The sequence below is a fragment of the Podarcis muralis genome, chromosome 1 (genome assembly GCF_964188315.1).
Source record: "Podarcis muralis chromosome 1, rPodMur119.hap1.1, whole genome shotgun sequence".
Classification (NCBI taxonomy): Eukaryota; Metazoa; Chordata; class Lepidosauria; order Squamata; family Lacertidae; genus Podarcis; species Podarcis muralis.
This window is the reverse complement of record NC_135655.1, coordinates 94,449,454-94,463,201: the sequence shown is the minus strand read 5'-3', so window position 1 is coordinate 94,463,201 and position 13,748 is coordinate 94,449,454. Positions and strand designations below refer to the sequence as shown.

Sequence of the window (13,748 nt, the reverse complement as noted above, 5' to 3'; positions counted from 1 at the left end):
TCTAAAGACAAGACAATGGACTGAAAGTTGTTTAAATAAAACTAGCAGTATTTATTATGGGGGAGAGGGTGTTGTGTTTCCTACTTTGCACCACAATTTTGTCCAGTGCTACAGGGTGGTGAGCAGGAACACGGGTTGAGCTGGCTCAGTGTGGTCATCTTGGCTGCATCTTCCCATTTTCCCAGGCCATTTGATGAAGCCTTACACCCCTTGATGAGAGATTTGGTGTAAACTGGAAGGACCATGCCCTCATTATACACAAACTGTACACAAACTGAAACTTCTGTTTCACTCAGGCGAATGCGTTCTTGCCCAATTGTCTTCACTCCTTTAGTGTTCAAGCTGTCACCTTCTTTACAGGTTGCTTGCTTTGCTATAGGATGGTTGTTCATTGCTAGTTGAATTGGGTTTTTATCTGTGTTCCTGACTAGCTAGTCAGTTCCAGAGTTTTTGCCTTCCTTATAGGAAACATTAATTTTATCATGCTCAGAAAACTAGTTCTGGACTGCCTCTGGGCATCAAACAGGGGCTGCAACCTGGGCTGAACAAGAATGGGCACTTAGCACGCCCTTGTCTTGGAGCATCCTTAAAATGTCTTGGGAACAGTGGCTCACTTCGGGTCCATTAGGGGGGCTTGGGTTGATCATGGTGGCTGGAAAAAGCTATTTCCTTCTCTGTGCTGGCATTGTTCCCTATTCATTTGTTCAGTGGTCAGGTTGGGATGTATTATTGGCATCAGGACATCTTCCAAAAGTTATTGGATCCCTTTTCTTGGTATGTGAAATATGGATAAGAACTACAATTTAATAAAAAATAGCAGTTTGAAAGCACGTCAAAGTGCAAAGTAGATAAATAGGTACCGCTCCGGTGGGAAGATAAACGCCGTTTCCGTGTGCTGCTCTGGTTCGCCAGAAGTGGCTTAGTCATGCTGGCCACATGACCCGGAAGTTGTACGCAGGCTCCCTCAGTCAATAAAGCGAGATGAGCACCGCAACCCCAGAGTCGGTCATGACTGGACCTAATGGTCAGGGGTCCCTTTACCTTTACCTTTAGTGGTCTGACAAATATTGTGTGCAGTCTCATATTTCCCATCCATACTACACTCCTGCCTCTGGGCATAACACATGATAGCAATATTTTATTATATTGCTTTTATTATAGAATTTCCCTTTTTTATAGTCTGTATTGGAATGTGATCTATTAACACATTTATGGATTGGTATAAAGAATGGGCTGGAAATTGATGGAACAAAGCACTTTGTCCTATTATTTTTTTGCGGGGGGGGGGGGGAGTTTATCTACAGGGACCAATTTATTGATGGTGGCTGGGGTTCTTTTTACTGCTTGGCATTCATTACTTATGGGCACAATGGAGATGGAGAGAGTGTCTATAATAGGAAGCTCCATGGGCAGAGGCTGGTGAAGGTTTTCTTCACTCAGACCTCTGCCTCATCCAACTCCTCCATCCCCACACATGGTGTGCTGGAATGGGGGCCTGGATTGACACCAAAATTAGCAAGCAAATTATTGCAATATCAGATGCACAATTCCTCCCTTTTATTATTGTGTTCAGTAAGTGCAGATACCTTTTGAGTTTTTATGTATCTTTGAATGTTCTGTCCAAACTCTTGCCCCAACAGGTGATTTTATAACTGTCCAAAGTTCTAGTCTGGTGATTTGCAGAGTAGACTTGTTGTCCAAAAAATCTGATAAAATGTTTACACGCTGAAGTTCTTGCTTATTGCATTATTCAGAGAAATTATTCAATAGGGAATTGGTAGCTTATGGTAGTATGAATTGCTCAAAAAAGAAAATAATATAGGGATAAAAGTAAAAAGAAATGTGATAGATGTGGTATTTGGACACAATATTATATTCTTGCTGGCACCTAGAGAGGCGAGAGACTGTGAAATAGTCTAAATGCATTCACTGCCAGTTTGTGACTAATTACCATTTTGGTGTGAAAATGGCTTACTATTCATTATTTTTAGGAATTTCAGAAAGACTTGCTATGTTAAGCATATGCAGTATTAATAGAAATGGGAACTGCAGATGAAGAAAGATGGTCTTTGGCATGAATCTAGGTAACCTGCAAATAGCTTTAGGGAGCAGATGATTAATTAAAAAGATGAAGGTCAGGAGTTCATACAAATATTAGCTGAGTCATTCAGCATACTTGGGTGTTACTAATATATTTAGAACAATGAAGTACATTAAAAACATTTTATATTGGTGTAATTTCCTTGATTTCTTAGAAGGTTAATTTATTACAGGGGATATTTATATATGAAAAATAATTATACAACAGATGTACCTAAAACTGCTTGGTTTAATGTCTTGGCTTCTTCCACCTTCCCCAGTAAGTTACGTATTGTATCTGTAAGTACTTTCAGACTATCTGTTATGAAATACTGTATGGAACTATGATAAATAAAACAGCTAGATTTGAAACCACAGCATTTTATCTTTTTGGAAGTACTGTAGTTAATTTTTGTGTAAATTCACAAGAGTTGTTTTCAGTAGCAAGACTAATGGGTTATATCCAACATCAGTAATACTCGGAGAGTAGACTCATTTAAATCAATGGACTTAAAATAGTTTAGTCCATCAATTTCAATGGGTCTACTCTGCATACAGTTCAAAACTACCTAAAAAGTACTTCTGTTTTACCCTTTTTAAAAAAGAGTAATTTTGGGTGACCACTTGTTGTGTAATTGGGAGTGGGTGTGCACCGGTGCAATTTATTCTTCCTTTAAGTTGTAGACTAAAGAGGGGAACTAACCTGAAATACCTTGTTAATGGTTTGATCCAAATCAGAAATATGAGAATGTTTCCCAAATAACCCAAATCTACCTTTAAATAAATACTCTGTTTTTAATCTGACCGCTGTCTGGATTTTTGGCTTTCTGTCCTACAGCAGATGTTTCCAAATTCTCTGTGGTTCTCTCCACCAGTTTGGCACTCAGCTATGGTCTTTGTCTTCAGTCATTGAATAAACAATCATTATCCCATATATTCACTAAATGTATTTTTAACCATCATTCAGAGATACATTACATTACTTGATACAAAATCAATTCAGATTTATTCCAATTTACCTATACTAGACCATGTCAGAAGCACTTGCAAAACCACACACAGAGGACGATCCAGTCAGACACTAATCATTAAGCACACATTGTTGTGTGAAAATTTCAACTTACTTCACGTTGTTAGTCTGCCAATTGTGTGGGGTGTGAAGTATATCTACTCAAATAGGTTTCTTATGCTGGAAATGCATCCCTCTAACAGAAAATTGAGGGGGGCCCTTAATCTGCTTCTCACATTGGCCATCATATATAAATGTGGCATATATAAAGAAGAATAATAACTTAATTCCAGGAAGATGCATATTATTAGCTTTCTAATGCTGCATTCCTGTGCAAAAAGCACATTCAATACAATAAAATAAAAGGATAAAACCTTTCTACAGACATACAATCTGAAATATGCTCTTAATTGAATTAGGTTACCATTATTCACCCTCCCCAAACTGTACAGCTTGACTAAGTGCTTCCATTTCAGAACTGGAAGGAGATTAAAATATGTACATTAATTTTGATACAAAATAGATAAGAAGTAGCAAACACCTCTTTCTTATTTTCCATGAAAACTGCTACATTGCCTAATACAGGCATAGCCGCTTGCTCCCTGTGTTTGAGGGGGCTGGCACCGCATAACATGCTCACATCACACGCGCACACGTATGTTGCATACATGCCTTGCAGCTTGCGTGCATGACATGGGCATGTCACGTGGTGTGTGCAAGTGACGTGAGCATGTTGTGTGGCATAAATGCAAAGTGTGGGCACATTGCCATGGGATATTGAAGGAACCTATCCTCCTCCTTGAAAATTTTGGGGGAGCAAGGTCCTTCAGCCCCTGCTAGCTGGTCCCCTGGCCTAATATAAAAGCATGATTTCGAAATGAATTGAGGACATTTGCTTTTTGCTCTGAGGCAACCCATAAGGTTTGAGGATTTTGGCATAAGATCTTTGTTCAGTGAAATATTCTGACCTTAAGTATTCTGACATGCATATGATAAACCTATTTCTGGACAACAATAACCAGTTTTTTTGTTTATAGTAAGTTATTATCATACAATTGGTCATGAATTTTAAAAATGAAGGAAATTCATAAAATCTGTCTGTCACTGTGGTTTGCTAGTTTGTGAGAAGTGATTTAATTATCAATTTACTTATTGTTATTTTAGAAAGCTTGTGTCTAAAATTACCTCATATATTATTGTGTTACCAAGTGTAAGCAATAGTTGTTTCTGCAGATCAGTGAGATATTTGTAATGGTTTGGCAAGAAAACTTCCTCCCAAATATATGTTGTGTGCACATCTGTTACATGTAAGAGTGTGGGGTGGTCACATCCTTCTCTGCCATGTGGCCAACAGAAGGTTGTCTAAGGGTGAATGTAGACCTTAGACCACAAAAGGTCAGCCACCTCGATCGAAAAAGTTTCTTCCAAAAAGTCAATTTTACAAGGTGTTTTCCTTCATCATGGACTCAGGAGAAAAAGAAAGAAATATTCTCTTCCTTTGGGTCAATGTGTTTAACCTTTAAATGCACTTGTACTACTATGGAAGTTTTCTTGCCAGCAGATAGCTTTACTGCCAATCTGCCCCGAGAAGCATATTCTTCTAATGGACAAAAGACACTTTTTCTTCAAGTTTGCTCAGTGGAATCCAGCCTTCTTGAGTCTTAATAGTCAGCTTCTGGTGACTGGACATTACTATTCCTGGAGTAAACATTACAGAAAGGAATCCATGAGCAAAGAAACACTTTTATTAGAAATATAATGATTTTTAAAACCCAGTGAAATAACACAATAATTTTGAGGCTGACTTGTCAACATTTGAGTGTAACTCTGATACAGTAAAATGGTCTTGACAAAACTCCTTATGTGTGGTTTTTTTAAATGTGAGCGCTTGTTTGACATATGAGAATAGGCTAAAGGAAGGAGGAACCACTTTGGAGTGATACTTTCAACTAAAAGCATTTGACATCTATATTGACATTGAGTTATACAGGGTTACAACAATTTTAGGATACCCCAAGTTCAATATTGTTCTTTGCAGATTATTTAATGTGTTTTACCGTTCAGATTATTGGAAGGTAAAAAATAACCTTATTGGTTTCTGTTAGTGGCATGCTTCTTGGGAGAGATACTGGGTTGTATCCAACAAAGTCATGCTCAGTGTATCCATGGGCATGACTAAAGTTCATTTTGTGTTGTGCAACATATTTTTTAGAAACCAGAGAATAGGTTTTGATACTGTGATGGCAGCTGCTGCATTGGCAAGTGGCTGCCAGAGCAAGGACAGCCCATCTTTCTATGCCTGTCTCCAGCTTTACGTTTTGTGTGTACAAAGAAAATAAGATTCCATGGGTTTATTGGTATGCATTCTATGCACAATGCATACATACATAAAACAATACAGAAATAATTTAGTAAATAAAAGTAAATTAGGCCAAGAATCAAAAGAACAAGAACAGTTTATTATATATTCTTTAAAAATCACATCAAAATACGGTTATTTAAGCATCTCCATAGCCAATAAAATAGTCAGAGACATTAAAAATGAGTAGTTGAAAACTCTGCTTTATGAAATCGTACTTAAAAATTTGTTCTCCTTGCCCTAACAGTTGGGAGAATAATGCAGCCACAAACAATATTAACAGAATTCATAGTTGCAAACTGAAGAACTAACAGTAGAATACACACAAGAAAAACAAATACATTTAATGAACTTCAAAATTTGCAGCAGTGAAGAGATTCATCGAGTTGCAAATGTAAACACACATGAATTTCAATTAGTCCTTTGCAAAGTTGGGAAAATTATTATTTTTTTCAGATTTTTCTTTTCTTCTATATTGGTTACAAATAGAATATAATTTACTGAAATAAAATGGTCCTGATTGAAAGATATTTGTGTTGAATAGCATGATCTTCTGTCCACCCACGCTTGAGATTGATGCTTCTCACTATTGATAGAGGACATGACTGCAGGGCTGGATGTAGACACATCAAAGAAGCAATTCAGTTAAACATGTTGTAAACTCACACAGGGAAATCTGGTAGGGAAAGTGCCATCTGGTGTCAGTGTCATATCACATATACAACACTTATAAAACACTTTTTCTTTACCAATCTAGTCCCAGGTCACATTGGCAGTGTGGAGAAGGTTAGCCTATGCTAACCTTCAGGCACTGTTTTGATGTGTTGCGGGGGTGTCATCTGAACACCCTACAGTTTCACGGTAATGGCCTCAATTTTACAAAGTGAAAGGCAGTGTCTTTGCATTTTTAAACACATGCAACAAGATCTGTCAATCTCAGTGTCTTTCATTACTTCTTTGGCTTGGTAACTTTCATACAATTCTTTGTAGAACAGGCAATCTCACTCTTCACCACCTTTCTAAACTCCGTACACCAAATCAAACTTTAAATCCTTCCCAGTGATGTCTTTACAATCATCTTTTTCATCACCTGTTTATGTCTGCATTTGTCAATGCTGAATAGAGAACTCCAGGGGAGGTTTTAAGGTGGTATTTATAGGTCTGGGAATCTGCAAGGCCATTGCTGTAAGGCAGCTCTATATCAATGCAAGATCTACAAATCAGTACCAGCTTTTAGATAGCTGCTCGTCTCCTCCTTTAAGCATGATAAAATGGGTTGAGTAATGGCCAGTATGTGGGAATGGTGATAGCACAACAGTCAGGGATACTTAAATGTTAGCATTAGTGGTAACTCTGTATCTGTTTTCTGATTGTGGTGATTCAGAATTGTAGCATAAATATTTTTGAAAGCATTAGTCCTACTATATTATTAATTCATGTTGAACCTGAATAAAAGCAATGGGGTACCACATTTTTAGGATTGGACTTAATTAGCAAAGACAATAATGGCCATACTTTCCATAATGGGTGAATTGTGTGATCAGATTTTTCAGTATAGGGTTTGTAATGATATGAATGATGCATTATTATGCTGTATAAGTTCTATAAAGGAATTGGATATACATAAACATGTTCAGAATTGCAGTTTTGGTGCATTTAATATATTGCTTGTAATCATGACCAATAACTAATTTAAACATAAATTTACATATTTTAAACGTGTTGGCGGGCAGCAGGTGGTATTTTGTGCTTTTATGTTATAAACCATCCTGTGATCTTTGCATGAAAGGTGATATATTATTATTATTATTATTATTATAGTTAATTGCCTCTAGGAAAAAAACTGCTTTCAGCTACATTAACCTAGAAAATCACAGGAGCAAAGTGATGAAATCTTGGATTATTATACTAGCATACTGTTCTCTCTTGCCATTTTCATGCATGAATTATAGTGGAACCGAAGCATGCACGCGCAGAATGGGTGGGGGAGTAGCAACGTCCAATGGTATTCTTTTTTTTGTGTCACATCATGCCCACTAGTGTGAGTGAAATTTAGTGTGACATGCTAGAATATCTTAACATTGTTTGAATGTTTCCACAGTCTTTGGCACCAGTGGCATTTAGTTACACTGATGTTGTTTTATCGTGTGTGTGTGTGTGTGTGTGTGTGTGTGTGTGTGTGTGTGCGCATCCACGCATGCACACACACTTGGGCCCAATAACAAAATTTGGATCTCCACATTTAGTCAGTAGTTTATCTACTATTTAGTAGGGTTAGAAGTGGTGCAGTATACCCCAGGAGACTCCGTCATTGTGCAAGGACCCCTGAAGCAGGGGCATAGCTAGGGGGTGGTGAGGTGGGCCTCCCCCAAGGGGACAGGCGGCGGGGGGGGGGGGCAAAATCAGATAAAAAATATGTCCATAAATATGTCTATAAAAATATTGATTATTGCCTCATGAGAAAAGGTTTTAAATAGAGGGTGAATTGAATGGGTGGAATTTGGGGGAGAGGTAGAAAGAAAAGCTAATTTGTCCATGGCTAGGGGTGCAATCTGGACCATTCTGCCAGGGGCACCTAGCTATGCCTCTGCCCTGAAGTATGAAGAACTTTAAACTTTTGCATGCTACTTTCAACCAAGTAGTCCCTGTAGCCCCTATGAGTCTGAAAACCACTTGCAAGCTCCATATCAAACTTTTAGGGCTCCAACAAAATTTGCAACTTTCCCCCGTCCTTAGCAAGTCTGCCTCCTGATAATGCTAGCTCTGTATCATAGCACAGATGATAATTTTAATTGGTTAATTGGTTGTTTGGTCTATAAGAATGTAACAAATTTTGTGTTAGCTCTGCGTTTTCATAGCATGTTAAAGTGATATAACAATATAAAATCTAGCACAGACTTTCTTATTCTTCTCTTGCTGTCTTTTTAAGATAGGCAGAGAGAATTTATTTTATTGCAGGATTTTATTTAGGTCTCCATTGCCTAGTGTGTGTAGGAGTTGGGGCACACACAAATCCTAGAGGAAGCTATATTCTTGGAGTTCTTGAATTTCTTCATTGCTACTACATAATACTGTAATGTTGATTTTTATGAGTAATACAAGAGCAGCATATAAAACATATCATGATATAAATAAATGATGTTCAATTTAAAATTGAATGACCAGATCCTCAGGCAACAAATGTTTATTTGGTTCTGAATAGGACATTTAGCACTGCACATTAAAAGCCATGTGTATTTAAACCATGATGGCCTACACCACTTCAGGTGGAATTATAGAAAATTGCTGTATTTTATTTCCCTAATTATCTGGTGAAATGCTAGTTCATGTTGTCCTGAAGTTTATCTTCAGTATATTAGATCTCAATTCACATTTTGACAGCACTCTTATACCCTCAATTTGATTATTGTTTTGGTGTGCATGTCTGGGCTTGGTGGGTAGGTGAGATTTATTTGTTATTTAGAATGAATTACACATCTATAAATAATTAATTTAACTCATGAGAAAGGAGTTCTTATAACTGAATCTCATACTGTTTGGTGTGAATTTTGAAATACTGTTTTTCTCCCTCCCTCCAGGAACTTGGAAGCGACAGCCCACCACAGAGGAACTGGAAGGGAATAGCAATTGCACTGCTGGTGATCCTAGTCGTATGTTCACTCATCACAATGTCTGTAATTCTTTTAACACCAGGTAGGATTTATTTATCATGTACTTACCCTATTATTGAACCAGATGTATTGTAGTTGTTTTGTGGGCCCAAGAACATTGAGCTTGCAGGAGTCAAGGCTGTTGATACAATTAGTAATAGACAGGACAAACCACTTGGGTTGAAATCAACTTTATTTATTACAGATGTCAGAAGGTCTTGTCTTTTGGCATTGGGCTTGCATCCCAAATCAGTCAACCTGGTCCACTGGTTGGTAGTTATGTTGGGACCGATCTTATATTATGGACCACCCTATGATGCACTTCAAATCAACACAGTGCTTTGAGAAGCCATTAGGTCTCTGTGTGTGGGAGTCTGCAGCCTGTCCACCTCCATCTGGTGGTCTGGACAGAGCACCCCTTTGCTAGGGGTACCCCAAAACATGGGTTGTGTGTGTGGGGGGGGGGGTAGAGTCATGTCTGTCCCTTCCAGCTAGCCCAGGGATCCAATTCCAATGTCTTCTCTGCCAGAAAGTTCTGATAGTTGCTATGAAGTAGACAAAACCCCAGACAGGCCCAGTTTATCTGCAGGCAAATTCCTCACTAGCCCTGAATAGCAAGGTCCTTGGAACGTCCTGACCAGGACAACCATGGAATAAAGGGATGGGAGGATGGGAGTTCAAAAGCCGGCTGCACTGCATAGAGCAGGAGCAGACAATCTTTGTGCTTGAGCAGCATACCTGACTGGAGACACCCAGAGGTGGTCTCCAGTGAGGTGTGCTACCCCAAACCCCACCCTGAGATAGCCCATGATTGGGCAATTTAAATTTGAAAATTTGGTGGACTGTCCCCATGGCTGTTGTGCATTGGCCACATGGACAGAGGGTGCCCCCTCCCTACTGCTGTGGCCTTGCCAGACTGCAACCTCTGCTCCAGGGAAGATAATCTGGCATTTTCTGTCTCTTTACGTGATTTTTCTTTTTGTATATTTTAAAAACTGACTTCTTTACATTCAAGCCTATGGATAATATTCACAAAAGAAGCTTGGTGAAAGAAGGTACATAGGATAATGATCTTTTCATTTGTCACAATGCTGCAACAACAACAACAACAACCAACATTGTGAAGCTTTATGACTGCAACTAAGAGACCAAACAATGGTAAATTACTTGTTTGGCTACACTTAGTCCTGTTGCATCCTGGATACAAGCATCTCTTTAAAAATGAGGAGAAAATCAACACAGCCTCACATTATGATTCTGGTGGTGACGTGTTTGGCAGGTGAAGGTTGAGTGTTTCTTCATTGATTCCTGGAATCTGGTGACCAACAAACATATAAGCACACTTCATCTTAACCTAAGTGTTGGCGTTAGTATTATTATAAAGTCAAGGAGAATATTCTGAAGCTGTCTCCCCAGCTCACACACACACTCTTCAGATATAGTTATGTAGCAATGAGTAGCTAGAGTTCTGATATCCAAGCAAAAGTTACGGGAGCTTGTTTTTGAACAAAATTTTAGAGGAGCAGAAGGAGCAGAGTTCTACTCTGCCTGCCAGTCTCAGTATAAGGCTGACTTGGTCCCAAACCAAACTGAAACTAGACTGGCACCCAAATAATCAGTCTACAGAAATGTCTGCATTTGTTCCACCTTAACCTTGTCAATCACTTCCCTAGAAAGAAAGTATTTGTGACTGAGTGATAGTTGTTACAATGAATTGGATCCAGGACTGGCTTTTTCAGTTGTTGTTGTGCCACTACCTCCTTTAAGGTGACAGGCACCAATCCCTCATGCAAAGAACCATACTCAACTTTCGGGACCCACCCAATCAAAATAGGTTATTTTGTAGCAGTACACAGAACACATACAACTGGGCCAGTTATAAACAAGAATCTGCACCTGAGGTATGTAGATAATTGGTCTGGTTTGGCCAAGTAACTATGGGCTTTGGGTTGTGTGGTCAGAAACTTGTTTGATTGAAAGAGGACAACCAAATCTTTTTATAAATATCTCAGTTATAGTGGTTCTAGTCCTACCTATGGAACAAAGTCCAGAGATTAGCATTGGGAGAGTGCTTTTTCACAGCCTGGGTTGCTGCAGGGCACTATTTTGATGTTATTTAATATTTACATGAAGCTGCTGGAGATATCAATAAAAGTTTTGGGACAAGGTGCCATCAGTACAGTGATGACATCCAGCTCTATTTCTCCATAACATCTGAATCAGGAGAGGTTGTGCAGGACCTAGACTAAGGCCCGGACACAATGGTGGGATAGATGAGGGAAAATAAACTGAGCTTAAATACCTGCTAGGCAGAGGCACTCCAGCACAACTTCTTATGATGTGTTGTTGACAGAGGACGCCTTTATCAATGGCATCTTTACAGCCCAAACCCTGATTTACAGATTTGAAAGAATTTCAGTGATGGGATGAAGAATGGAAGAAACAGCAGCAGAACAATTGCACTGTTAGGCATAAAGCAAAATAATTATCAAAACTATAACTATCATAGTTTGTGTCTTATCAAATCCCAAGGAGCACCAGTTTGAGGGCCTCAATACAGCATTTACTGGATATAAGTAGTTCACTAGGCCTGCTAAGGTCTGGGAGTCGGCAAGAAGGAATAATAAAACAGATTGCAGGAGAACACTCCAAGTACTCTAGTTGTGTTTGATGCTCAGTCTTCATGATTGCTTAAGTCAGATTACATGACCACATTCCAGCCCTTGAAATAATGTCTAGCAAATTAGGGATAACTGTAGTGCGCACACAGTCCATGTGGGCCCATTGTTTCATGGGCTGTAACAACTGTGGATGAGGGGTATAAACTCTTTCCAAGAAGGACTGGATCATTGTCATGGTGAACATTGTTATAGTTCAGAATTTATCTGGTTAAATTCCCTGGTGTGTGTCACCTGCTGACGTCAGCTTACAGCTGGGCGGAGACAGAAGCTTTAGAAGCTGGGCGGGACTATTCCCTGTTTGTTCAGTTCCCCCTGTGACTCTGAGGGGAGAAGGATGTTTGCAGCAATGGCTGCCAGCAGTGACGGACTTTTGATGCTGAAATGTTGTAATAAAGAGCTGTAAATAGACGAACCTGTCTATGTGTGCTTACAAGGAGTACGACTGCTTTACACGCTGTGTTTCTACTCTGCTAAAAGCCGTAACGGAGAAGAGACAGCAGGAGTTATTGCGCAGCTTGGGAGGAAGCGTGCCGGACCGCTGTAAGTGATTGATTGGGACCGTAAAGCTGTCTGAAGTCGCGGCTCTATCGATGAAGGGCCAGATCGATTTATCCGAACAGGTTATGGAGGTCAGCCAACGCCTGTAAAACAGTCGTAAAACAGCTTCAGGAGGCTTTGAAGCTGGGTTCTGAGGAACGGGAGCTGACCGGATGCCGGAGAGCAAAATGAGTAATTGCCTGCTTCTGAGAGGCATGAGGAGCTGCTGAAAGAGAGCTGCTGGGACACAGAGCTAAAAGAAAAAAGCAGCTGAGAAATCGTTTCTCCGGACGGGTGCTGGATAAGCAGTAAGTACAGCTTGGGGCCCCTTGGGAGAACGGGAGGAGAATGGCTGCTGCTCAGGCACAGGGCCATGAGAGCTTCAATATTCCCTTCGAAAGGCTCAATGGCTCCAATTGGGAAGACTGGAATAAGCGCATGTACTATTGGCTGGAGGGAAAGCAGCTGTGGGAATGCACGCAGGCTGATCCAGTCGTGGCCGGACCCAATGCAGGAGCCGCAGACGTGGAGAGAGCCACTGCAGCGGCAAAGAAAGACAAGAAGGCCATGTCCCATGTAGTGATGGCGCTTGAGGCGTCGCAGCTCCCTCATATAGACGGCTTACGTACCTGTCATCAGATTTGGTCTGCTCTGACTAGAATACATCAGAGGACCACAGCTGGGGCTAAGATTCATGTGATACGTTCTCTGTTTGAGAAGAAGCTGTCGCCAGGGGAACCGATAAGGGATCACATTGCCCAGGTGCTGACTATTTTCAGTAAGCTGCGTCAGCTCAATGTGCCCTTCCCTGATGAACTTAAGGCTTATACACTTTTAAGTTCTTTGGACAGGAGTTATGAGAACTTGGTTCTAACGATGGAAACGATGCCTCCGCAAGATCTTACGATTGATTATATTAGCGGACGCTTGATTGATGAAGAATCAAAGCGGCAGAGGGCGGTGAAAGAGGGCAAGGCTGGCACAGGGAGCTCTGGGTGTAAGGGCGGAGCCAGGCCAGCTGAATGCACTGTCCAGGCTTTTTCCGTTCGTCGTTGTTACATCTGTAATTCAACAGAGCATTTACGTCGTAATTGCCCCCACCGGTGCAGAGAGCCGCGGCAGGATGTTGTGAAGGACATTTCCCATGGGAATCAGGCGGGTTTCCATGGCAACAGGCCTGGGAAGACAGGCAGGCGTGGAACTGAGCCAGGTGGCCGTGGTAAACAGCAGGGAGAAGAGTCTTATCAAGTCTCAGCGAGTATGGCAGTGTTTGAGGAGGGCCGAGTGGAAAATTCCGAGATGGCCTTTGTAATAGACTCTGCAGCTAACCGCAACATGGTTCCAGAGACCCCTGCAGTCGAGAGGTGGAATTGCACGGCAGTTCCGAAGGGACAGACTATTAAGTTTGCAAATGGACAGAAAACTAGAGTTTC

The 13,748-nt window shown here is 40.4% G+C and overlaps 1 protein-coding gene across 2 annotated transcripts in view; it reads left to right on the top strand.

Annotated features, from left to right (window-relative positions):
- Positions 1 to 13,748, top strand: part of DPP10 (dipeptidyl peptidase like 10) — a 513,191-nt gene that overhangs the window by 325,979 nt on the left and 173,464 nt on the right. For both annotated transcript variants that reach the window (XM_028744423.2, XM_077935419.1), the window contains one exon: positions 9,026 to 9,140. In XM_028744423.2, the coding sequence (XP_028600256.1) occupies positions 9,026 to 9,140 (115 nt within the window). The remainder of the gene's footprint in view (positions 1 to 9,025; positions 9,141 to 13,748) is intronic.